The 26,101-nt window shown below is 42.6% G+C and overlaps 1 protein-coding gene across 1 annotated transcript; it reads left to right on the forward strand.

The window, feature by feature from the left end:
• Positions 1 to 440: 440 nt before the first annotated feature.
• Positions 441 to 25,021, forward strand: ITPRIP (inositol 1,4,5-trisphosphate receptor interacting protein). Its single transcript, XM_083741609.1, has 2 exons — positions 441 to 873; positions 23,110 to 25,021. Exon 2 carries the CDS (start codon positions 23,123 to 23,125, stop codon positions 24,770 to 24,772), a length of 1,650 nt encoding a protein of 549 aa, XP_083597735.1. The 5' UTR covers positions 441 to 873; positions 23,110 to 23,122; the 3' UTR covers positions 24,773 to 25,021.
• The last annotated feature ends 1,080 nt before the right edge of the window (positions 25,022 to 26,101 follow it).

Genomic DNA, 26,101 nt, shown 5'->3' on the forward strand with positions numbered 1-26,101 from the left:
ATTTAATATCTACGTTAAATTGTTTAAAATGCTTTTCTCATTTGTTTCTTCACTCTCCTCCCAAGGAGCTTGAAGTGTTGGGAGCTCACAACCACCCTGGAGGGTAGGGAAGAGCAGGCTGCACGCTTTCACCAAAGCAAGGCCCGCGGGTATTTGAACCTGCATTTATAACGTCCAAATTCTTGGCACCGGCAATTGACTATTATCGAGCAGACTCGAATATAGCGATTGGCAAGCCGATTTTACCAAAAAAGAAAAAAAAGTAAAGAAAGAAAGTGAGTTTCTGAATTTTTAATAGGGTGTGTGAAAACACAGCCTATATAGAGGTAGCAACGGGAGTTGCTTCAGTTCTCGCTCTGTATTTCATATATATTGCAAGCCACGAGGAGCAAACTCCGGAAAGTTGTTGCGTCGTTGCTTTTCCCCTTTCATCGCGTCTTGCACAACAAGCAGAATTTAAGGGCGTCCGCGATTTCTTCACCCCTCCGCGAGTTTCTGCTGTGATCGCCAAAGGCTGAGAGCGCTGATTTTATTTTTTTTAAAGTCTTCTCTTGCTTTCCACCTTAAGGGCGTCCCGGGACTCGACCAAAACTTGTGCGCGTGGGAAGGGGGGGGGGCGGGGGTTGTCAGAACGAAAAACAGCGGCCGCCAGGAAATGAGTAAGTTAGAAAGTGATCGTCGTAGTAACGCCAGCTTCGTAGGAACGAGCGTGGAGGATGCCGAGAGAAACGGGAAGGAGCTCCGACTGAGCCCTTTGTCCGCCTAAACTTATCCGGTATGAAAGCCGCGTGAAAAAGTCCGGCGTAGGAAAGGACGCGGGCAAAGAGATCCGTGTTAACCGTTTAGGGTCGTATAAGAAGTTTGCAGGACGCTGTAAGTATGAAGTTTAGCACATTCTGCCACCAAAAGGTGGCCATGCAATATATTACTTTGGTGTGTGCGCGCGCGTGTGTTGTGTGTCTTTGTGTCTGAAAACGCGGTTCCAGGTTTGAGCCCGTGTTGCTTGTAGAGGAGGCACCTCCATCTTCGCCGACCGGGGGATGCGAGTCTTGCCCCCTCGCTTTGCCCGCTTCCGCCCTCCCCTTCTGCTGCGCGCAGCCCCCGGAGGTCGCCTCCTCGTGAGGAAGGGCGAGCAAGGCAGAGCTGCTTCTCCGAGGGTCTGCGAGAGGTATGCGCGATGTGGCCTTAACAAGAGGAAGTTGGGCTTGTAGTGAACAGGGCAACAACATCTTTCTTAGTTTCTTGAGAAATGAGAGCGGAAGAGGCGCATCAAGCAGGGCAGGGGAGAAAAAGCACCATTTAAAGACATAGTCTCTGTCCCAAACCCTGCACTTCCCCCACGAAAATAACTTCGTTTTTGTAGCTTGCTGCGCATCCTTTCTTCTTTTTTTTGCACACACGCCTGGGTTGTACTAAATGCATTTGCTTAAAAGTAAGCCCTACCGACTTCTGCTTCACTTAATATTAAAGAGATGTGCTCATGGACGTAGCCAGGATTTTTGTTTGCGATTCTGTCCCCCCTAACAAAAGGTCCCCCCCTGGTTTGCTATGGATTTTTATGGAGTTTTATTGAGGGGGGCAGCTACACCCATGGGTGTGCTTAGGATCAAGGCCTTGAACATGTCATTGACTTGTTAAGTTTCTTGGCTTCCCGGTCATGCAGCCTTTGATTTGCTTATTCAGAAAGTAAGGGCTGCCATCAGATAGTAAATGATACAACATTCTTCAGATAACGCGGGACAAAGAATAAAGGATGTGTTAGTTAAATAACACTGACTTTGTTCTGTCCATCAAACCTGCAGTATGGACTGTTCATATCCAATCTAGTTTCTCATCAGGTAGGTACTCTAAGGACCTAATGCTTGGAACTAATTTATTTACAGTATTTATATGCTGCCCAATAGAACTGGCCTCTGGTTGACTTATGACAATAAACCATTACAATGCAATTACAATCAATAAAACAATAACAAGTAGCATAAACATGTCAGTGGCATCAAGAAAAAAAAGTATAATAAGATGCACTGTGTTACTAAGAGAGCACAGTAGATCTACAATTTGGAGGATTAAGAGTGTGCAGATGTAACAGAGCCTATGAGAATTGAATGGTTTTCACCTGGTGCTGAAAAAGGCTTTAAAAAGCAGCAGGTAAGCCTCCCTGGGGAGGACTTGGGCAGCAATCCTGCATACACTTATTTGGAAGTGAGCAGCACTGGGCTCAGTAGCACTTGTTTCTGAGTAAATATGCATAGGGATGGACTACCAGACTCATTTAATTCTACTGCTTTGGATAATACATTGCTACTTCTGACTAGAAGGGGACTGGAGTATGAAGTCTCAATAGCTACTAGTCACGGGTTGCCTCTGCGATCAGAGGCAGCATACCATGCAATGCCAGTGGCCAGGGAGCAACAATGCGAGAGTGCTGTTGCGTTTAGGCCGTTCTTGTGGGCTTCCCAAAATTATCTGCTTGGCCACTGGTGGGGGGGGGGGAAGGATGCTGATGGTTTAAATAAAATTTTCAGCATAGTTCTTCCACTGGCCAGCAGTGCTTGCAAAAGCATTATGATTATTGGTGGAAGCACCTGATAGAAACATTAGCAGCAGAAATTAGAGGAAACCAGCCACTAGGGTAACCAAAGAAGGGGCTCAATGAAATATGACACTATATTTTGCATATTTGGCTTGACCCACTCACTGCTGAACTGAAAAATATACCTGACACAACTCTGAGAAAAGATGCGGTGTGTGCCTGTGGCTCTATTATATACGTGCAACAAAATGTTTGCCTGTAACTGTGTCACAAAATTTATGCCCAGCTGCATAGTTTCCATTTAGGTTTTTAATAGCGGAGTGCTCCTGAAAGGTAGACATTCCAGTTCTAGGTTGGGAGCTGGCACAATTAGGGTGTGGCATGGGCAGGGATGCAGCTGTGATTGAGGATGCCTGGCCCACGTGCTGCCAGAAGCAGTAGGTGCCAGCTCAGCTGTATAAGCAAAAGCCCTGGCCCACATTTTTTTAGCAGAGAATGTGCTAAATGTGCAGGATGTGAGGCAAATGGGAAAGAATGGAGCAATGTGCAACAAACAAAACAGATACATGAGGAAAAGAACCACATATTTGGAACCTTGCACAACATTAACTTAGTGGAACTGGTGTAAACTTTGAATAATATGCATGTTAACCATGCGGGTGGCGCTGTGGGTAAAAACCTCAGTGCCTAGGACTTGCCGATCGTATGGTCGGCGGTTCAAATCCCTGCGGCGGGGTGCGCTCCCGTCTTCGGTCCCAGCTCCTGCCCACCTAGCAGTTCAAAAGTACCCCTAAGTGCAAGTAGATAAATAGTTACTGCAAGTAGATAAATAGTTACCGCTTTATAGCCGGAAGGTAAACGGCGTTTCCGTGTGCTGCGCTGGTGCTGGCTCGCCAGAGCAGCTTCGTCACGCTGGCCACGTGACCCAGAAGTGTCTCCGGACAGCGCTGGCCCCCGGCCTCTTAAGTGAGATGGGCTCACAACCCCAGAGTCTGTCAAGACTGGCCCGTACGGGCAGGGGTACCTTTACCTTTAACCATGTCTACTTCTGTCAACCGTGTGACACCTTTCTGAGGCACATGTTGCAGTCCAATTGGCAGTAGTCTAGTGCAGTTTGAACCAACTTCTTCAGCACTATGGACAGTTTTGGAGAAAATATTTTGAGTTGTGGATTGCTGCTGTTTTGCAAGTTTATGTAAACATTTGCATACATTTAGTGATGGCTCATCTAGGCCCCTTCTGCAATATACATTAAAAGCAATACAGTGGTACCTCAGGTTACAAACCCTTCAGGTTACAAACTCCGCTAACCCAGAAGTAGTTACCTCAGGTTGTGAACATTGCCCCAGGATGAGAACGGAAATTGTGCGGCAGTGGCACAGCGGTAGCGGGAGGTCCCATTAGCGAAAGCGCACCTCAGGTTAAGAACAGTTTCGGGTTAAGAACGAACCTCTGGAACAAATTAAGTTCATAACCTGAGGTACCACTGTATTACAGTATACCACTTTAAATAGTCATGGCTGCCCCATGCCCCCTGGAATTCTGGGAACTGTAGTGTGTTATGGGTGCTGAGATTTGTTAGGAAACACCAATTCTCCTCAAAGAGCTACAATGTCCAGAGTTCCCTAGGAAACAGGATTGACTGTTAAAGAGAATTGTAGCTCTGTAAGGTGAATAGGGGCCTCCTAACAACTTTCAGCAAAATCTTTTCTTCATTGAGAATCACTATCTTCCTGAGGATAAAGATCAGCAACCTAAAGTTCAGATTCTGCAGAAACAGTGGTATTTGGACCAGTCTCCCCAAACCATTTAATAGACACAGTTGGCAGAATCTGCACCTTGTCAGGACAAACAACCAAAACTTTTCCATCTTCAGTAGTAGGACAGGTAACAGCTCATGCAAAAGGCAGAAAATGGTTGCAGGCAAACCTGGTTTGAACATGATTACATAGCTTTGTTCATTCCTGCAACCTACTGCATGTATTGGTTGTGGCTGGCAGGAACTGTACTTCAAAACAGCTGGAGGGCATCTGGATGGCAAAAATACCCTTAGGCCTGCCAGATGCTCTAATCATGTGAAGTGTTTGGCTGTCAAGATGTCTACCCTCATGAAAGGGGTAAGATTACTTCTTGCTAGGGCTTTCACCTGATCAAAGACATCTTCATTGATTGAATTTGTTGATTAAATGTATTAAATCTGCACAAGTTAGCACGTGACTAAAACGATAGTATTGAGGAAAAGGAGTGCTTTCTTTGTTTTTAAATGAGGTATGCATGTATCACAGGAGGCAGCATTTTAGAAGTGGGTATCTGATACTGTGTGGGAGTAAAAGGGGAAAGCCTCCTTCCTGCCCACTGCAATTATTACCAAGCGTTGTACTACAAAGAAGCAACACGGGGAGATTTTTTAAATGTTTCGCCCAATTAATTGGGAACACTCCTTCATCAAATAATGCAACCTATTAAATAATGCAACCCATTAATCAGTGAAAGGTTGCAGTTCAGCTTCCTGGATGGTCTCTGTTCAGTGAAGAGGAGCTCAAATGTACCAAGCAAGAAGTTTTATTAAATAACTGTGTACAACAGGGCTTCTTTCCTTTGGCTACTTCCTCTGGCTTCTAGCTCTGCCTCTTGCTCGGGGTTGACCTCTAAATTTGATATGGGAATTGCCCTTAAAGGAGGGGTGCGGAGCCTCCAGCTCACAGGCTAAACTTGGCCCATTCATCCTCCTCACACTTTATGTTATGTCAGATACGGGGCAGATAAGGGCAGGATTTTAAAGGAATATTTGGGAGCTTAAGCTGGGCTCAGCAGTGCCTGGCACTTGGGAGCCCCACAAGGGATTTTGACAAGTGGATGGGATGAACCACCTGAGAGCCAGTGTGGTGTAGTGATTAAGAGTGGTAGTCTTGTAATCTGGGGAACCGGGTTCACGTCTCCGCTCCTCCACATGCAGCTGCTGGGTGACCTTGAACTAGTCACACTTCTCTGAAGTCTCTTAGCCCCACTCACCTTACAGAGTGCTTGTTGTGGGGGAAGAAGGGAAAGGAGAGTGTTAGCCGCTTTGAGACTCCTTAGGGTAGTGATAAAGCGGGATATCAAATCCAGACTCTTCTTCTTCAGTCATGTGAGATGTGATTGGCAGGTTGATGCCCATACCCACCTGTCAGATTTGACCCCAAGACCAATCCTGATAAGCATCTGGCTCATGGAGCCAGAAAGGTTATCCAATCCTGCCTTTAAAGTGTGGCGTTGAATTCAAGTAAGTTGCGCTAGCAGAAGCCAATATAAAGTGCCCTGCTAGCGCAATGGGACTTTCCTCCCTTACTCCACCCACACCCCAAATCAGGATGGTTGCCAGTATCTCCAGAAGAGCACTTGGGGTAGAGAGGGAGCAGGGAGATATGCCATGATCTCCTTAGTGTTATGTTGAATTCCACCCATAGTCATATCCTTACAGATGGGTTCTCCCCCTGCTCCTGGTCTTTGATTCAGACTCTTAACCAGGGTGGATTTGATTTAAATCAAATTGATATAAATCACAATTTAATCACTAGTCGGTAAGACTTGGTTTAAATCACAAGTCAGTAAGACTTTATTTAAATCATTTTTTTACAGTAAGACTCATTCTTGCTGGTATAATCTTAATATTTGCAACCAGATGAAGGTTTCATTTTCTGAGAGCCAGTGTGGTGTAGTGGTTAAGAGCGGTAGTCTCATAATCTGGGGAACCGGGTTTGTGTCTCCGCTCCTCCACATGCAGCTGCTGGGTTACCTTGGGCTAGTCACACTTCTTTGAAATCTCTCAGCCCCACTCACCTCACAGAGTGTTTGTTGTGGGGGAGGAAGGGAAAGGAGAATGTTAGCCGCTCTGAGACTCCTTAAAGGGAGTGAATGGCGGGATATCAAATCCAAACTCTTCTTCTTCTTCTTTTGAATAATGATAATAATAATAATTTATTAATTATATCCCACCCATCTGGCTGGGTTTCCCCAGCCACTCTGGGCAGCTTCCAACAGAATATTAAAATACAATAGTCTATTAAACATTAAAAAGCTTCCCTAAAGAGGGCTGCCTTCAGATGTCTTCTAAAAGTCAGAGTAGTCGTACAGTTATATAAAAAATTATTGATTTGTTTATACTATTAGAAATACATAGACAGATAATTATGAAATTATTGTGAGGTTTAATAAGTTAACTGTTTATATTTGGACAACTTTTCTGCTGTACTTTTTTGGAAGGAGAAAAATAATCATTTCCTTAATAACAATTTAAACAATTTATTTAACTAAAACAATCAGATCAAAGCATATGTATCCATGTTTGTAAACTGATGTGGTTAAACGGTTGTTGTTTTTAAAAAAATTAGACTGTTTTAGCACACATGAAAAACTTAAAACAAATCCTTATTTCCTGAGGAATAGCCTTTGGACTGTAATGCAACTTAAATAGAAAACTATATTTAAAAAGATTTTTCCTTCAAAAGCATTTTATTTTAAAAATCCAATTTAAATAAAAAAAATCCAATTTAATTTTTAAAAATCTGATTTATTTATTTTTAATTAAAAAGTCATTGATTTTTATCCACCCTGCTCTTAACTGGAAAACTGCCCAAATCTGCTTTTTGACATCTGGCAAAACTGCCCAACTCTGCTTTTTGACATCTGGAACAGTATTATCATTTCTAAACAGAAGGTATAGACACGGCGAGAGTCTCTGTGTCACTGTGAGGCCTTAGAGTCATGATGCATCATTTCCCTGGTGCTGCAAATTAGCCTTCTAATGGGAGAAGAAGACTTCCATTTGGCTATTCTACAAAGCAATTCTTTGTTGCCTCCTGGTTACAAACCAAGCAACCATTTTTGCTCACCACAGACGTGTCCCAGATGAGTAATGTGTTGGCCAATTGCCTTGTATTTGGTGGATCTGCCATGGAGACACATGGCATGGCCCTTCTAATATTTTCTGCTGCTTCTAGAAGGAAGAGGGTGAGTGATATTTAACTAAATTTAAATTATAAGATCTAAAGTTTCTGGTAATATCGGAGCATCCAAGGTGCACCTCTGCACAATGCCTCTTCAGTTGTTGCACTGCAGCTCCCATAATTTCTTACTTCTTTTAAACTTTTTATTAGGGAATTGTTTGGTTTTATGTTTTTTTATTGTGGACTGCTGTGATATATTTTCATGATGCAGCGGTATATAAATCTTTATAGAAAGAAAGCAAGAAAGTTATATTGGCATTCTTCACTTTGCGATGAAAGTGGGTGAAATGCTTTGGTGAGTCACCACACCTGTCTGTTCTTGTACTCTTTATTCTCTGCTTCTGTTTAAATGTATGTGATGCAGAAACTCAGCTCTCCTTCTGGAAACTGCATGTGGTGTTAACAGTACAGTGGTACCTTGGGTTACATACGCTTCAGGTTACATACACTTCAGGATACAGACTCTGCTAACCCAGAAATAGTGCTTCAGGTTAAGAACTTTGCTTCAGGATGAGAACAGAAATCGTGCTCCAGCGGCGCGGCAGCAGTAGGAGGCCCCATTAGCTAAAGTGGTGCATCAGGTTAAGAACAGTTTCAGGTTAAGAACGGACCTCTGGAACGAATTAAGTACTTAACCAGAGGTACCACTGTACATGTTTTATTTTAGCATCTTTACTACTGGCAAATTCATTGTTCCTAAGGGGCTTTCACTTTCTTCATCTCTTACAAACAGGAAAGGAAAAGCAAATGTCCATCAGATGTGAACTGTTGATTTCACGTGAACTATTTCCCAAACTCTTCCCCATCATTGCAGTCACTTGTAGGCGTCTGTCTTTCATTTATGGCAAGACCCTTGACAATTTAAATTGTAGAGGTCAGTGTCTGGAGTATGCTTTGGGTCCCTTCAAGGGTTTTGACATAAAAAGGGAAATCTGGTGACATTCTGATGCATTTCTAAACATTCTGTCTCATTGCTGGTGTAACTTTCCTCACCTTCAAAATCTATAGCTTTAGTTTATTCTTTTATAAATCAAACGAACTAGAGAAGGAGTACCTTTTAAAAGGCTTAAAGCAGTGTCTTCTGACACTGTCCAGTGACCAAGTAAAATAAAACTAGAAGCAACACAATTGAGCAAATCAGCTGTAAATGGTTGAAAACGAGGTTATTAAGGTATGGTCATGCAGCCTGCTAGTCTTTTCACACTTTAAACAATATTACACTTTATAGCTTTAGAGTTTCTTATGGGCATGGTTTATTCCTGTTAAGGAAAATTCCTTTTTTTTTTTTTAAAGAAATTTTTATTAAGAGTTCTTTTTATAGCAATAGAGAAGACAGCATAGCAAAAAAGAAACGGAAAAAGAAAAACAAACATAAAATTTAGCATCGTACATTAACCAACTTTTCTTCATTTTTTGGACTTCCTCACGTCTCTCGCTCCTACTTTCCCAATTTATAAAACTTTAACCAGCAATTTATCACCTTATTTCCATTCTTATTGTACACTTTTCTGATGTTTTGTCCCTAACTTTGAATATTTTTATCTAGGTCTTAAATATCTAATCTTACCATCATATTTATTCAAAATTTATTTTTCTCACAAAATTCACTCATTTTCACAGTCTTTTCACCCAATTTTTATGGTGCCCTGTTATTTTCAAATCCCTCATCCTTCTTAGCACTCATATAATTTACAGTGTTTTTGTAGGTAGTCCTTGAATTTCTTCCAGTCCTCTTCCACTGCTTCCTCTCCCAGGTCTCGGATTCTGCCAGTCATTTCTGCTAGCTCCATGTAGTCCATCAGTTGCATCTGCCATTCTTCCAGCGTGGGCAAATCTTGAGTTTTCCAATATTTAGCGACAAGTATCCTTGCTGCTGTTGTCGCATACATGAAAAATGTTCGATCATTCTTTAACACCCTCTGGCCAACAATGCCCAAAAGGAAGGCCTCTGGTTTCTTAGGGAAGGTATACTTAAATACCTTTTTCAGCTCGTTATATATCATTTCCCAGAAGGCCTTAACCCTGGGGCAAGTCCACCAGAGGTGAAAGAACGTTCCTTCAGTTTCCTTACATTTCCAACACTTATTATCTGACAGGTGATATATTTTTGCTAGCTTGACTGGGGTCATGTACCACCTATATATCATTTTCATAATGTTTTCTTTCAAGGCATTACATGCCGTAAACTTCATACCGGTGGTCCATAACTTTTCCCAGTCAGCAAACATGATATTATACCCAATGTCCTGTGCCCATTTTATCATAGCTGATTTAACCGTTTCATCCTGTGTATTCCACCTCAGCAACAAGTTATACATTCTTGAAAGTACCTTAGTCTTAGGTTCTAACAGTTCTGTTTCCAGTTTCGATTTTTCCACCTGGAATCCTAACTTTTTATCCAATTTAAAAGCCTCTTTAATCTGAGCGTAATGTAGCCAATCTCGCACTTTATCTTTTAGTTTCTCCAAACTCTGCAATCTCCAATTGTCTCCATCTCTTTCTAATATCTCCCAGTATTTCGGCCATTTGACCTCCATATTGGGTCTTTTCACAGCTTTAGCTTCTATAGGTGATAACCACCTTGGGGTCTTATTTTCTAATAAGTCTTTATATTTTGTCCAGACATTAAACACTGCTTTCCTTACAATATGATTCTTGAAATTCTTGTGAATCTTAACCTTGTCATACCACAGATATGCATGCCATCCAAAAGCATTGTTAAATCCTTCCAAATCTAACACATCAGTGTTTTCAAGGAGCAGCCAATCTTTCAGCCAGCAGAAAGCTGCTGATTCATAATACAACCTTAAGTCTGGCAGGGCAAACCCCCCTCTTTCTTTAGCATCAGTTAATATTTTAAACTTAATTCTGGGCTTTTTGCCCTGCCAAACAAATTTAGAAATGTCTCTTTGCCACTTCCTGAAACACTCCATTTTATCCACAATCTGTAAAGTCTGAAATAGAAACAGCATTCTTGGCAATACATTCATTTTTATAGCAACAATTTGACCCATCAAGGAAAGTTTCAATCTTGACCAACTTTCTAAATCTCTCTTAATTTCTGACCAGCACTTTTCATAGTTATCCTTAAATAAACTCAGATTTTTTACTGTTATGTTCACCCCTAGATATTTTACTTTTTAAACCACGTTTAACTCTGTCTCCTTCTGAAACCTTTCTGACTCTGAAACTGTCAAATTTTTCTCCAATACCTTAGTTTTTTGCTTGTTTAATTTGAAACCCGCCACCCGACCAAAGTCTTGAATTAATTGTAATGCCCTTTTCGTACTAGATTTTCCTGTTAAGGAAAATTCCAAGGTGAGCTGGGCTGTTGAGTATCTTTACATCATGGGATTTTCCTTAACATTCCTAATCAACCATTGAATTCCTGGCGTTAAATCTTTTTCATCGTCTGAGAAATTGAAAGGGATCATTTTAGGGTTACCTTGTTTCAAAAAGTGAAAATCTGGACACACAAGGTTTTTTTGGGGGTGCCTTCGACCACAGTATTCTGGGTATGTTTGGACGTATGGCAACCCTGTCTGTAGCAGTTATGTTGTTGGCTTTGGAGCTGCTATTGAACAGAGATGCCTGAATGTTCAGCCCTTTTTATCTGTGATTTGAGATAGATGTTGTAAGCTGCTGTAAATGCCCATGTTCTGACCACGCAGCCTGTAAATGACTGCATATCCTTAGTGGTACAAACAAGACTTCTCTTAAGTTGTCTGAGGGATGAGGAAACATTTGAGCTCTTGTTTACTTTTATACCTAGATCTAATTCTTGTTCCTTTCTTAGTAATTGGCAAGTGTCCAAGTGGGGAAGCTTTTGGTCCAGGAGTGCATTTTGTCACCATGAATTCTCACCGCTTTCTGCCAAGTTTTCTCCACTTCCTCCTTTTGTTTTGACAACTTCCTGTTCCAAGGCATGATCCGAGGGCACATGATGCAGCTACTTTGCTGAAGCAAATTAGGTCTGGATCTGGCTGGTCAATTCCTAGATGGTGGACTGCCCTGGAAACCCACCTGTCCAGCCTTGAGTTCCATGATGAAAGAAAGAAAGTTGGGAGATGATAGATAGATGAATGATAGATAGATGATAGATAGATAGATATAGATATAGATATAGATATAGATATAGATAGATGATAGATATAAATGCTGGTAGGAGAAAGGAGAATGGCAAGTGGTTGTATAAAGGAAACCATAGTTACTGCTGGAAACAGGACATCCAGGTATACAGGGGTACCCATTCAGCCCTATCTTTGTTTCAGTCCATAAAACGAATGGGATAGGACTGCCTCTCTGCCTTCAAAAAATGTGACAAATAGGTAACTGGGCAAGTATTTCAGTAGAGCAACTGGATTGGTTCCAGAAGCAGCTGATTTGAATAAAAGTATTTGCCTTATTGACCAAGAGAAAAAACACTTAAAGTCTGGCAATAATTTTACGATAATAACCCAGTACATTTTTTGTGTGCAGAAGCTACCCAGCCCAGTGTTCCTGTTGGATATATAGGGATTTTTAGTCCTATTGAAATACTACCAAAAAAATTGCTGTATGAGAATCTTGTGGGATCTGCTGGTCCTGGGTCTTACATATTGTTCCCTTGCTGATAGGAACACATCTGGCCAATGGAAGGAAGAAATGTCAAAAACTATGTGTAGTGCTTGTATTGACTAGGATTGTTATTGCGTATGGCCCCTTTTCATAGGCATTGTTATTTTAGGGAGTCCCTAAAAGCAATTGTCATGAGGCAATGTGATCAAATGAACTGCTGCTGATGCTGCTTTTAAGCTTCTCGTTGAAACCAGAGCAACTTTCATAATATTGTAGCACAGTCCTCAAGCAATAAATGAAAAAAGCAGAATGTCATTTTTGACGCATGTAGTTGTGCCTTGTAAAACCTCACGACCGAGAAGTGCTGAATTAGATTTGGCTGGGTGCTAAGATCTTCTTCAGTACAGCATACTTTTAAAGACAATTTAGAACAAGATGCTAGGTTTCAGATAAAACTGGTCGAGAATAACTTTGGTTGTGCAATTTTGTTCAACTATTTTTTTCAGGAGAAAAAGTGGATCATCCTTGCTTCAGGAATACTACACTGCTTCTGTTTGCTTTGTACAGGAAATGTTCTTAGGCTGTTAAACAATATGTCACTCCTATTGTTTTCTGAAAGAACAAATACTTGACCCTGTCTCCATTTGTGCTCTGGTAAAGGAGGAGCCACTTTGAACATCACACAGGAAAAACGTCAGGATTTCCATGAAAATTATTTACCCGTAATAATTGAAAGGGAGGTCCTTTCCAAAAGATATCAGCATGTATGCTGGAAAGAGTGGCCAGTGCTGGCTGGCTATGTGACTGACTGCTCTGGCAAAAGCTGGATGTTCCTAGTATTTGTGATCAGTGGCAGCATTTTGGCAAAACGAAAGTTTTCTTTTGAATCTCCACAAAGCTATCTGGAGATGTCCGATCTGCTGTGTACCTATTCCTAATTGGTAGCTTAAAAAGCCACATTGATGGGGAAGGGCAATCACCTCATTATTGCCATTTTTGGCATAAGTAGCACAGGACCCATCAGAAAGAGTGTTCATAGTGGGAGGCAGAAATGGGCAATTCACATTTTTCTTCTGCTTCATCCCCAGGTCTAGTCTGATACCCAAAAGGCTGGTAGAGAAAGTACTGATGCACTGGGCCCATAATCAACAGGATCCCCAGACTCCTTTTGAAGTCAAATGTGCAGCTCTCCTTCTAAGAAATTTCTGTGAGATGAGCCAGTCTAGCTATTCCTGCCTTTTAGTGTTTTTAACCAATAAATAAAGGCAGTATTGTGATTGATTAGTTGTTTAGACAGCAGGTGATAGGAACCCCTGGTGTTGCTATCCACTCCTCTTGAGTGCAGTTTTCCTGCTTCTGTCTTCTTTTCTACTCTTTGGAATCTCCATATTTTGCTTTTCCTTTCTCCTAAGCAACCAGGATGGACCTTCCTGTGGTGGACTCTTCTGAGATCAGATACTCCGTAGAAATTAATTTTTGAAAATCCCGCTGGCACCGTTGCTGACATCAGATATGAAATTGGCAAAGATGTTCCTGGCCATAGAGACAATGTGATACGAAAAGCTTCCTTTTCTTTATTTCTGCATAGTGCCTGCTGTTAAAGACAAAGGAACACTATGTATGCTGTGGCAGTGGCAATCCTAGATAGCATACAATCTTGGTGGAATACCAAAAACGCTGTGAAAATGCTTTTTTAAAAAACGTTTTGGAAAATATATTGAATTTGCCATAGCTCACTATCTCCATCTAGTGTCACATTTGTATATTGCACTTTACAACACACCTAAAACGTTTTATTTGCCACTCTATAGCTGAGTCCCTAGAAAACATGGCCAGAGAAACTAAGAATCAGGATATGTTAGAAACACAAAGGAGAGTACAAGGAAATGCTGAGGCAATATTTGCTGCTTTTAAAAAGATGTGGGTGGAATTCAATATCGTTCTAAGGAGATTGTTCTCTCAGCACAAGCGTTTATGCTTCCGTGATGAAACGACCTCCCCATTTCACCCCCGCCCTGTTATCAGTTAATACAGGGATAAAATCTTATCACAAATCCCTCATCAAGGCAGAATCAGCTAAATAGTTAACCTTTGGTAGTACGCACAGGCATTTTGCTTTGATTTTAAAGTAAAACCTTGTATTAGACCATACGGCATTAGCTGAATAATTTTAAACTCAGCATTTGAACACCACCAAGGGTGAATGCCATTGTTGCAGGCATGCTTAGAGACCACAAAAATATAAATTGCTTTGCTGTAACCTCTGCACACTTTACTCTCTTATGTGTAACAATCTTCCTTGCTGATCATCTTTCTAAGGTGGAGTTTCCTAATCTTTTAAAACTTTCATCATATCACATAAGCTGTCTCATGATAGCGGGTATCACTAGAATTCATAGATGATCCATTATTATAGCAAGAGCTTTGAAGAGACAGCAGGTGTAATTGAAACAACTGCCTATCTATGAAGTTTTACTCTCCTTGTATAGCCATTCCTTTAACGAGGTTTTAAAATGTGTGTGAGCTACAGTTTGTCAAGACAGATTGGCCTGATTCATTTGTAACGCTAAACCATAATTTAACGCTTCATGCAAGAGCCTTCTCCTTCTCCTCACCTCCAAAGTGTCCACAGATCAGAAGTGTCCCTCGCAGTGAGGGAACCACCAAAAGTCCCTCAACACTGGACCTAAGTGTCCAGGTAGAGCAATGGGGGAGCATGGAGCTGTCCCATATAGGGACCAATCCTGCAACCTAGGCATTACCGGCACTATGCACTGACCAGCTGAGCTATCCAGGATGATCCCTAAAGACGCAGGACAGCCGCACCCTGACCCCTGTAGAGGTCCAAGGTGATGTCTGAATTATCATCCCTGCTCCTCTTTGCCCTCCTCCTGGATTGCAGCCTCCAAAGATGCTTCCTTATGGAAGGCACCTGGGGCGTCCACAAGTCATCCCCTGCAGGAGAGGCAAGCTCTGGAAGCATCTGCAAAACCCTGTCATAATCTGCAAAAACTAAACCATGTAAGGAACCAGTGAAACCAATGCTTCATGGACCACACTATTCAGGCCGGAAACGCTTCCAGGCCATCGAATTCTAGGGCAAAGCCCTAGGATCACCTGCTAGGCCAGGTATAAATGTCTCCAGTGAAATAGCAGAGTTGAGGTAGCCCACAGCCTGTCCAGGTACCCCTGCTTGCCCTTTTAGAGGGAAGCACCCCTTCAAGAAACCCAAAGTTCTTTTACCACAAACGGGCCGAACTACAGAATAGCCCAAAAGGAGCAGTTTGTTTTGTTTTGTGATAACAATGGCTAAGAGGGGGATATGAACCCTGTCTCCCAGGTCCTAGTCCTACACTTTAGCCACTAAGCCACAATGGCTCGTCTCTAAAATGGCAGTCGCCACTATCAGGGCAAAACAAACTTAACAAAAATAAACTTGTTCAGAAACAGCATAGTTCAAGAGCATATACAGAGTGCTCATAGTCATTGGAGGCACAGAGAGCCTCTGTCGCCCTGTCTGCCTCAGATATACATTAGCAGCAACTGAGCCTGCAAGAAGATACATTCTTAAGAGAGGTCAGAGACTTAACAGTTAACTGCTACCTGTAGCAGACAAGGCTTGGAAGTTATGTGCAGGCCAAATAGGCCTCCCTGCCTCTGCTCTTGAGAATCTTAGTCTCATAGCAATATTAAAAGAACTCAAAATAGTGCTCCCGCTCAAGGCTAGATTAATATTTGGCCAACAGCGCTGCACACACTCAAATAAAGCCAATCTTCGGGGGTGCTATAAACGAAAATGATTCCAGCTAAGCTGGGAACAGCCCTGACTAGCCTCACAATTTACAACAGGAGAAATGGGGGAAACCTTTTTGCGAAAGAAAGCCCCTACCAGGGGCCCTCTCCCTATTGGGAAAGGCAAGCCACAGATACAGGGAGAATCTTCCCACAGGGCAGGGTAAGGGGTGGGGTGGGAAATCGAACAGGAAAAGGGGGGAATTAAATTATTTAAGGGACTAAAGAGGATTAAAAGAAGGGGGAAATAAATAAATGTAACCAGACAATGAGAAGATTGAATCACTGTCCTCCAGACAGTCCCAGTGCTCCATGTGATCCGGTGTCCACAGCGAAAGAGAAAGGAAAGAGCAGTGGACCTTACTTAAATAGCCTCAGGTCCCACACCTAAATTGGCAACATCATATTTACCCCAGCAACTCCAACCTCCAATCTGATTCAAGGCTCTTGAATCTATCCTGCCTGGCAACTATGGGGTGTTCTGTTAGCCCCATCCGCAAGCCGTGCTCTCTTTCAGTGAGAACATGCTTTGTAACGCTAAACCATAATTTAACGCTTCATGCAAGAGCCTTCTCCTTCTCCTCACCTCCAAAGTGTCCACAGATCAGAAGTGTCTGCAGTTTCTCATAAATAAAATAAAAATTAAATAAATGTTCACCCTGTTTAGCATCCCAACCAGAGCCACATTCCTACAAGAATCTGCTGCATTGAAATGTCACAGAAGGAAATAGCATTTTTGGTGCTAAACAGAAGAGTGTTCAGAACCTCTTTCGAGGAGCTTATCCCTATGTTTGAGTTTCCTGCAAATCTTGCCCCTCCCAAAGTGAGTTGCCTCTATTGAGTTCATCACTAACTTTGTAGGTGAGGTCGGGTGGCGATGTTTCTATTTTACTTAATGTACGTGAGGGGTTTTGTGTCAGCGTCGCTTCTGCAGGTTCTCTTTGCTATTCGCTTGTGTTGCTTTGGTGTTGAGAGAGGTTGGGCGTTGGCCTGGGGTGTGGTTGTTCATTTGTGATTGGTTGTGGTGGGGTGGGTGGTTGTTTTGGATCCGGTTAGCCACACACACCCCTCCACCTCTTTCCACCTTTTCTTCCTAATGTAACACTAATGTCTCAACAAATGAAACTGATCTGTAGAAAATGTAATTTGAAAAAAGAGACATTCCACATACTTTTGTAAACCAAGAAATCTTTAATAAAAATACATTTTAATATTTTTTTTACTAACTTTGTGGGGGTAATGAAAATATGGGAGATGGGAAGTTGGGGAACCTTGGCTTCTATCTTTATGGGCTCAAACAAGTCCAGAAGCCATTTTCCTCTTTCATAATTGGCAACACAATGAAAGCGAAGCAGCTTAATCACTTGGTAACAGAAGCCAGGTAAACACCCCCTGAAGGGTTTATGTCAGAGCTGCTCTGCTCTTTTTTCTTTCTTCCCTCTACACTACCCATTGAAGTAGACATGCAAAGTGGTGTTGGTGACGCCCTTGTTCCATCTGATGTTGCTAACCAACTGGTGTGCACAGGTAGGGTGGGAAAGCATGTATAAATATTAATAAAAGCTTTGTGTGTTTGTCAGGGCCGGGATTATGGTTGTTATGCATCTAATCTCTCATACGCAAGAAGCGCGGCCACACCTTTCAGCCCCAAGGTGAATGCTGCTGGAGCACTAAGATCAACCAACATAGCTTGCTTCTCACCAAAATGTCAGGTCTCTTAAGGAAAAACCTTCAAGGCATGCAGGTCTTGCTATGATCTTGGCTTGTGGCATCTCTTCCCACCGGTTCCCAGAAAACTTGTTAGATTGCACACCCTTGCTTTGAAAGGAGCATGTTGGTGGTGTTGCTTGTTTTCCATGTAGCATTTATACATAGAAATAGATGTCATGCACACATACTTCATATAAAATCTGCTTGTTGGTTTCCCCCTCCCCCTTCTGTCTCTGTATTATGCCCTGCTGAAGCAATTTTAAATCACCCTTTTGTTTATGAACTGTGGCCTCCAGTTGACTGTAGAAGAAGCCATGCCCATTTGATCAGGTAAGGGACTGGGGCATGCCCCTAATGAGCGCCCGCCTGTTATCTTGTTGCTGTCAAGCGTCTTCCCTGCTCACTTCCATGTCAGAGGCGCCTTTAGTTAGTGTTTCAAGACCAAAGCCCCGTCGCTGGCAACCCGCCATGCTATATTTGAATCTCAAAACATACAAGCTGTTCTCTAAAAATACAGAGCCAAAAAAGGAACTCTGTGGCACTTCCTGAAGATCTCTTGCAAACGGATGAAGGCACCTTGTAGCTTATTTTTAAACAACCTCGGTGGGATTTGGGTTTGGAAAATAAGTATTTCCTCCTCTCTCTTTTTTTTTTTAGTTAAATAGGATATATTTAATTTTATATGGATGCCTTCTAATTGAAGTATTACCTAAGAGTTTAAGATAACACTTTTTTTAGACCATTCATGGTCCTCCCCCATTGCCTCTTCTAAACAAAGCAGCCCTAATACTCTTGGCTGTTCCTTGTAGGAAATATGTTCTTTGCAGGGCTGCTTCTGCTATGCAGCAGGGTATAGTGAGGAAATATATGAAGGAAGGTATTTGGTGTTTGAATGGTGCATCAAGACTTGAAAGGGGAGGTAGCTAACCCAAAGTCCTCCAGATGTTTTGGACTACAACGCCCATCATCCATGGACGTTAGCTATGCTGACTGGAGGCTGATTAGAGATGAAGTCCAAAACAACTGGAGGGCACCAGGTTGGCTACCCTCATTCTAAAGTGTTTGTCTTAGCAGAGGAGGATTTTTTTTTCTGGCTTCAGGCAACAAAATATATTGGAGCAGACCTGGTTCTATGTGCTCAATAACCCTTTGCTTCTCACACCGTATACCCCTTGCAACACCCCTATGCTGGTTTCTAAGCCCCTCTTGGAATTCACACAAACTGTTTGTCCTCATTTTCATGATCTTGTGCCAGCTTCCCCCACCTGATCTTTCTGCCCTTGTCTCTCAATAAGCCCTTTCCCACTGATTGTCACTCCTTCCAACTCTTCCACCCGTAGTGTAGCGGCAAATCCAGATGTTCAGGGTCCCTTCATGACAGTCACAGTCATGCTCCTTCTAAGATTATACAATAATCTTATAATTATACTGTAATAATAATTGGGGATACATTAAGAGGATCTGTGCAGATCTCCATATGTTTCCTTTCAGATAGCTGTACTGTGCATGTGGTTGGGCAAATGATTCAGTGTGCTCCCAGTATCTTCTTCTGGAGTGGCTTTAAGTTGTACTTTCATGAAATTTCATTGTACGTAATAGAACTTGCACAGCGTTCTCTTGAAACTGAAGGAAGCGCCTTGTGTTTCCAGTGTTCCTAAATGCTTGGCGTTGGGGCATATAAAAACCCTGGGCCACTACCCGACTTTGAGCCACTCCAAAGTTGCCTACTTTTTCAAGCCACCTTTTTGGCAACCTCCTCTCAGACCATCTGCATGGTGCCCTTCCTTCAGATCTCTCCTCAAAGCCCACCTCTTCCATGAAAAGTTTAGCATGGCCCCTTAATTCATTCCCACTACCACCATAATGAAGTCTAAAACACCTGCAATTGCATTGGATCAATTTCTCATTACCCTTCCTGCACTCTCATCACTCTTCCCCATCATTATCAAAAGCTGCAAGATCCTCGAGGCAGAGGCCTGAATACTTCTTTTTCAATAGGCATCAAGTCATACGCTAGTGACTAGATCTTTGCAGTTTGATTCACCAAACAGAATTCAGTCTTGTAGCTAGTAAATCTGGTTTTTCTCTGTCAGGGACTGCAGAAACAGGTTTATCTACCCCCTCCAGGGCTATCACCAATCAAGGGTGGTGGATTAAATTCCACACTGTGCAGGGTGTTGTCCACCAGCAGCACTTAATTAAAAAATCTGGCAGATTTTTGTGTGGTTTTTGTGGTTGTGTTCTTGCTTTTAAAGCATCTGTGTTTGATGAGGTTTAGCTTTCCCTTTGGAGAGTGGTGTGCTGGAGAAAATGACAATTTTCTAATAATGTGCAAATGACGGCCATGTGAACGTCTGCTGCTGCAGATCCAACCTGATAAAAATTAATTGTGCTGCACTTGTAACAAGGATGTGAGGATGTCACCTAGGAAAGGGTGAGACAGGAAGAAATAATACCATTTCACTTTGCTCTTCTCAAATCAGTTGCAGGATTTGTGCTGATATCTCTGTGCTCTGGTGATGGATCTAGGGGTGTTCTTTTTAATACTATCATTGAAAGCAAAGAAACAAGAAGATAGATGGTTCGCTGTCCTTATCTACTCAGCAAGACTGGAGCAACTCTAAAATGTTTGCTAAGATGAGGTTGAGCCAAGGGACTCATACGCCTGCCCTTACTTTGCACATCCAGTTTGGCTAATTGTGAGTTTTGACAAAGAAGTCAAGATCCTATGTGTTCAAATGGTTGTAATCTATTGTCCTTCCGTCTGTCCGATAACACTTGTATTGTTGCTACAATGGGGATTGAGCTAGTACTGTTCTTCTCAGCCTGTAGACAAGACAGATAGGAAGGGCAGCATTTATCTCATGTATTCTCTTGTGCTGTGTAAGAGTAGATGGATCGTTCTGCTTTTGAAAAGGTCACTCTACCCTATTTTTAATCTGGAGTGCATTACACTGCATCACCTATACGGACTCCAGCATCTTGGGGAGAAACAGCAATAAACTATTGATCCATCTTCCAGTAATACTTTTTAACCACCCCACTACCACCAATCTAATTCATACTCAACCGCAGTAGGGTCAACTCCCATGTTAAATAGATGGACAAACGGTTTAAATTTTATAAAAGCCCCGATTAATGAAGTGTTGTTGATGATGTTGTCAATGAGATTGATATGTTTTCAACTGACAAAATTGAATGTGGTGCTTCAACGGTTGCCTATAGTTGGGAAGGTTTTTACTCCTCTGTCATATGTATGTGGTTCACTTGTAAATAAAGAAAGGCCTTGCTTTACGGCCATACCCAATCTGGTTGCTATGGTAACTAACTGCCAGGATTGAGGGCAAGGTGGCAGCTGGTAAGGTAGTGAAAGATCCAATCTTAGAATTACAAAGGGGTGGCTATGCCTTAGCCCCGCAGTGAAACCAAGCCAGTTGATGCTACCTAGTGATGAAAATGTGTCACTGGACAGAGGGGCTCCTTACCTGGCTTCTCACACCCATCCTCTTAAAAATCTCTGGACAGCATCCATGTTCTCTTTCCTCATGATTGTGATGTGCTCTGTTGTGGGAATTCTGATCTTTATTGCTAAAGTAGCAAAAAGTTCCTTGTATATTGATTGCTTTATAAGGTAGGATAGGCACCAGGTTGGGGAAGACTGGTTTAGGCCTTTCTCAACCTTGGGTCCCCAGCTGTTTTTGGACTACAACTCCCATCATCCATAGCTAGCAGGACCAGTGGTCATGGATGATGGGAGTTGTAGTCCAACAACATTTGGGGCCCCAAGGCTGAGAAACACCGCTTTAGAAGGGTATGCGAAGAAGGGTTCCTGCAGTGATGTCAACAGTGCAACAACAATCTTTCCTGATCCTCTCTCCTTTCTTGTTACATTTTTCCTCATGTTTTTATCTGTGTTTGCATCTACATCTACATTCTTCATTATTTTTTTGCACCTGTCTCCCTTAAGTGCAAAACCCTTGTCTCACTTTCTTTGGGATGTGCACAGGCTGCTAAACATATAAGGACACCTAGATGGGAAACTGCGGGAGGCAGTGGAAGACAGGAGTGCCTGGCGTGCTCTGGTCCATGGGGTCACGAAGAGTCGGACATGACTAAACAACAACAACAACAAGATGGGAAATCAATTTGCAAAACAAAAGAGACTTCATCTAAAAGATAAAGGCTGTGATCCTAACCCCATTTACCTGTAGGCCACATTGAATTCAGGAGGACTTACTGAGTAGACATGGCATGGATTGTTCTTATTAGTTAAGCTGGTGTGCTCGGTTACTGCAGAGGGGCAAATCTTTGAATCACATTCATTTACAGGCTAGAGGGGAATAATTATAGGTTACTGGCAACTGTGGGAACAGGATGGGTGCACATCAGCACTGTGGAAATATTAAATGGAGTCCTTTTGGATTCAGAATTATTATCTGCTTCCTCTCACTGTTCACATTATGCAGGATGTATATTTGGGGTGGGCTGCATGTGGCAGCCACCACTTACCTGTGACTCCTTCCATCACATGACTAATTTCTATACCTGCCATGGAGCTGGGTCTTTAGATCCCCTCTCCCACACACCATGAGCTCCGTGCTATTGCCATACAGTGATGACGTGATATGTGCTACACCATGAACAGAACTCTTTCTCAAATAGAAGCCTGCAACGGCAGTAGCGAGGGCTTTTATGGCATCCCAGGAATCACTATGGCGCCATGATGTTGGCTGCAGGGACAGCTTCTGATAGTGTCTGACCAAGGAACAGAGCATCCTATGGACCACAGCACTCTAGAGCAGGCATCCCCAAACTCAGCCCTCCAGATGTTTTGGGACTACAACTCCCATGATCCCTAGCTAACAGGACCAGTGGTCAGGGGTGATGGGAATTGTAGTCCCAAAAATATCTGGAGGGCCGAGTTTGGGGGTGCCTGCTCTAGAGGCATGATCCACAGGCCATGTGCATAAGGGAACACAGATTATTCAGGCAAAACAAGTGTTCATAATAAAGTAATTAGATGTGTTACACACCCACCCTTCACTAATAAGAAATCAATTTCATTTCTCTCTTTGCCACATACTCCTGAAAACACAGCCTTGCTGTATACTGGCCCTTAACAATATCTTCTTAGGAAAATATAACTACTTTCTATGGGAAGTATTCAAGTAATGTTTTGTGCTTTGAGATTTTATTACAATCAAGCAGTAAATAAATATTGTGACATAAATAAGGATTAGTGCCACATCAATTGAGATTCCCCACCACCACCACCATCCCCAAATCTGCTCCAGAGGGTTGGAGGAAACCCCAGCACAGAGTTAGGGGGCGGGCAGGGAAGAAATATTTGCACAGACGGAATCTTAGCAATATCACCACATTGAATACAACCCTGTATCTGAAAGTTCGCAGATATTTCTTGTGTTCCTGTTTGTTTGTTTTTATCCACTAAGCCGAGAATTCATCTGATTTCCTTGTGTGCATGTGCAGATCTAAACACAACTGACTGTTTCCTCTACCTCTTCCTCACAGGAAAGTTTTTGCCATGCCAGCAGGAATCTTCCGGGTGTGCCTGGTGGTTATCACAGCTATTGTCAACCATCCGCTCCTCTTTCCAAAGGAAAATGTCACTGTTCTTGAAAACACACAGGAAGTCATCCAGAAGATGAAAGAGCGGGAGGAGAACCTGAGGCTGGAGCAGCTTAAACTGGAGCAGGAGATTGCCATGCAGGAGACCTTAACAGAGCCTTCAGTGAAGGCTGCAGAGACAGAGGAGCAATACAGTCATAATCCCCTCTCTTGGAATTTCTGGACTGCTTTGTCCATGGTGGTTTTCCTTCTGATTGAGTTCTGGCGGCAGGACTACAAGGAAGGGACTTGGCAGAATTATGCCAATGAGGAGGATGAAATTAGTGTCCTTGGGAAAGCGCTCAAGGGAGTCGTCCTGCCAGACAATGCCACATTGGCCAACTTCTATGAAAAATGCCTCCAGGTTGTGACGGATGATATCGCCAGAAACCGAGAGCTTGTGGAAGGTTTTGCAGATGACTTGCTGGAAGCCCTGAGAAGTGTGTGTAACCGAGATGCAGACATGGAAGTGGAAGAATCCATAGGAGTGGGGAGCATGTATGAGAACTGGAGAGCTCACAAGCCCTTAGCTTGTGACTTCATTGTCCCTTTTACTCCTCCGGAGCCATATTGTTTCCAGTTAGAAAGCTGGTGTTCGGAAGAAACCGTCTCCCCAGACAAACAGGGTTATGGGATGATAAAGATCTTGCGGGCGGATGAGAACTCAACAGGATGTATCTGCGACAAGACTAAACTCGGGGAAGACCTGCTGTGTCTTCTTCACAGCAAAATGAACCAAGCTAGGCAGAACCAACATATGGAGGACCTCCTTTGTTACAAGGACACTCGATACCTTGATTCTGACCAGGTTATGACATGGTTCCAGCTTGCGCTTACTAAGGCATGGAACAAAATTTCACACAAGTACGAGTTCAACCTCACTTTCAATCTCCTGGATGCGCCTGGGGCTCTAAAAATCAAGTTTCGATCTGGAAAGACCATTACTTTCAACCTCACCCCGGTGGTACAATATGCTGATTCTGATGTATATTTCATCTCCCATTTCCCATGCAATAGCCTGGCAGAGGGCCCCTCTTCCAGCATTCACTGGCTTCTCACGTTTGCAGTATATGAGAAGAGATACATCCAGTTTATTTCCAAAACTCTGCCTGCCAACTCCTGCCACCTCAGCTCCCTCCAGATTCTGTCCTTCCTTCATGGAAAGCAGTGCAGTCTAACAGGTGCAAGCAGCCTTACAAACTACCACTTGAAAACAGTGATGCTACATTTACTACAGACGCTTCCTTGTGCAGACTGGGCTTCTACACAGCTGCGAGCCAGGCTGCAAGACATGCTCAGATTTTTAGAGAAAAGCTTGCAGGAAAAGAGGCTTTACCACTTTTTCGTTGGGAACAGGCACCTGCCAGAGGAACTTGGTATCCCCATAGAGTTCCAAAAGGCAGAACCTCTAAACCTTTTCCGACGCTTTGTATTGCAACGAGACGCTTACAGAAAGACTATGGACACGTTTCATGAGATGCTAAAGAACACAGCAGCTTTAATAAATGAATATGCTATGCATGTTCCCAATGGACGAGTGACCTCACTACATAAAGAACCCCTGTAGCCAAATCTCTGAGAATTACAATATGAACAGATCTCCCCCATTGGGAGCAAACTGCTTTATATGCTCACATAACTCCAAAGATTGGTAGAATGGAGATACTTTTCTCATTTTCTTCCCAATGTTGTTGGCTGATATTTATGCAGCTTCTAACGTTTAAACTGTTGTGTATAAAGTTTGTTGTAAATAGTTTAAGCAAAGGAGGTATCTAATTTATTCCTATATCGACATTACAGACCTTGGGATTTGGTAGAGTCTGTGTGGTTTGTTTATGTGAAGATGGAGATGGTGACAGCTCTGCAAAAGGAGTCCTTGTGGGAGAGAAAACATAGTTTGAAAATTGGTGATAGATGGTCAGCCCTGTACTTCACAAATGATCAATCATCCACTGTGAAGGGAATTCTTTTATTTTGTCCTAAACTATTAAGCAAATGCAGAAATAGGTTGCAGAAATACCAGTTCAGTAGAGCTTCCTGCAACTATAGCCACTACATACTTTCACACCCTGAGCCCCTGGAGAGGATCTAGAATTTCTGTCCACCTCCAGTGAAATATATTCATATCTATGAACCAATGGGAATACCCACAAAAAGCTATCCAATGATGCAAGCATCATGCAGGGTATTTGAGCATGCCTTTTCTACATTTCCAGCTACTATTACTTTTAAGACTTGACACACCACTAAAATTCCTTTTTTGTATTTCTCTCCAATAGCACCAGACCTAACTGGCAAGAATATTTTCCAGAACTGTTAGATTAACCACTGGCCTAAACAGATCATTACCTTGGTGCCAGGGATCTGAGTTTATGATGCATTGCACACACTCTGGTTTATTTTTACATGTTAAGTGTCACAGGCAGACCACAGCAATAAACTGCTGTTCTCAACAAAATGAAAGAATGACCATATGTTTTAAGATTTCCTGAAATTCAAGTTCTTCTACAAAGATGACATCCTGGATTGGTGTCCATATGTTTGGTGTAATGTGGGGGAAAGGACAAAAATTCAGGTATGGGTTTTTTTTAAAAAAAGGATCCTTTTGAAAGGCAAAGGTGCTACTAGTTATAGTGGCTGGGCTCTGGCTCCACATTTGTAAACAGCAATTCTTCTGAATACCAGGGATCCACAGGAGGCGAGAGTGCTCTTTGCCTTAGGCCTGCTTGTGGGTTTTCCGCAGGCATCCGATTGGCCACTGAGAAAACAGGGTGCTGGATTAGATGAGCCATTGGCTCTTCCTTTGCTGCTTTCCACCTTGCATTTGTATCTGCCGCGATTCTGAACATGTGCTAGGTTTTTTTTTTTCTGGACAGGGGCTTTGGAAATGGCAGTT

This window comes from Podarcis gaigeae, assembly GCF_964106915.1.
Source record: "Podarcis gaigeae genome assembly, chromosome: 5".
In the NCBI taxonomy this organism is placed as follows: domain Eukaryota; kingdom Metazoa; phylum Chordata; class Lepidosauria; order Squamata; family Lacertidae; genus Podarcis; species Podarcis gaigeae.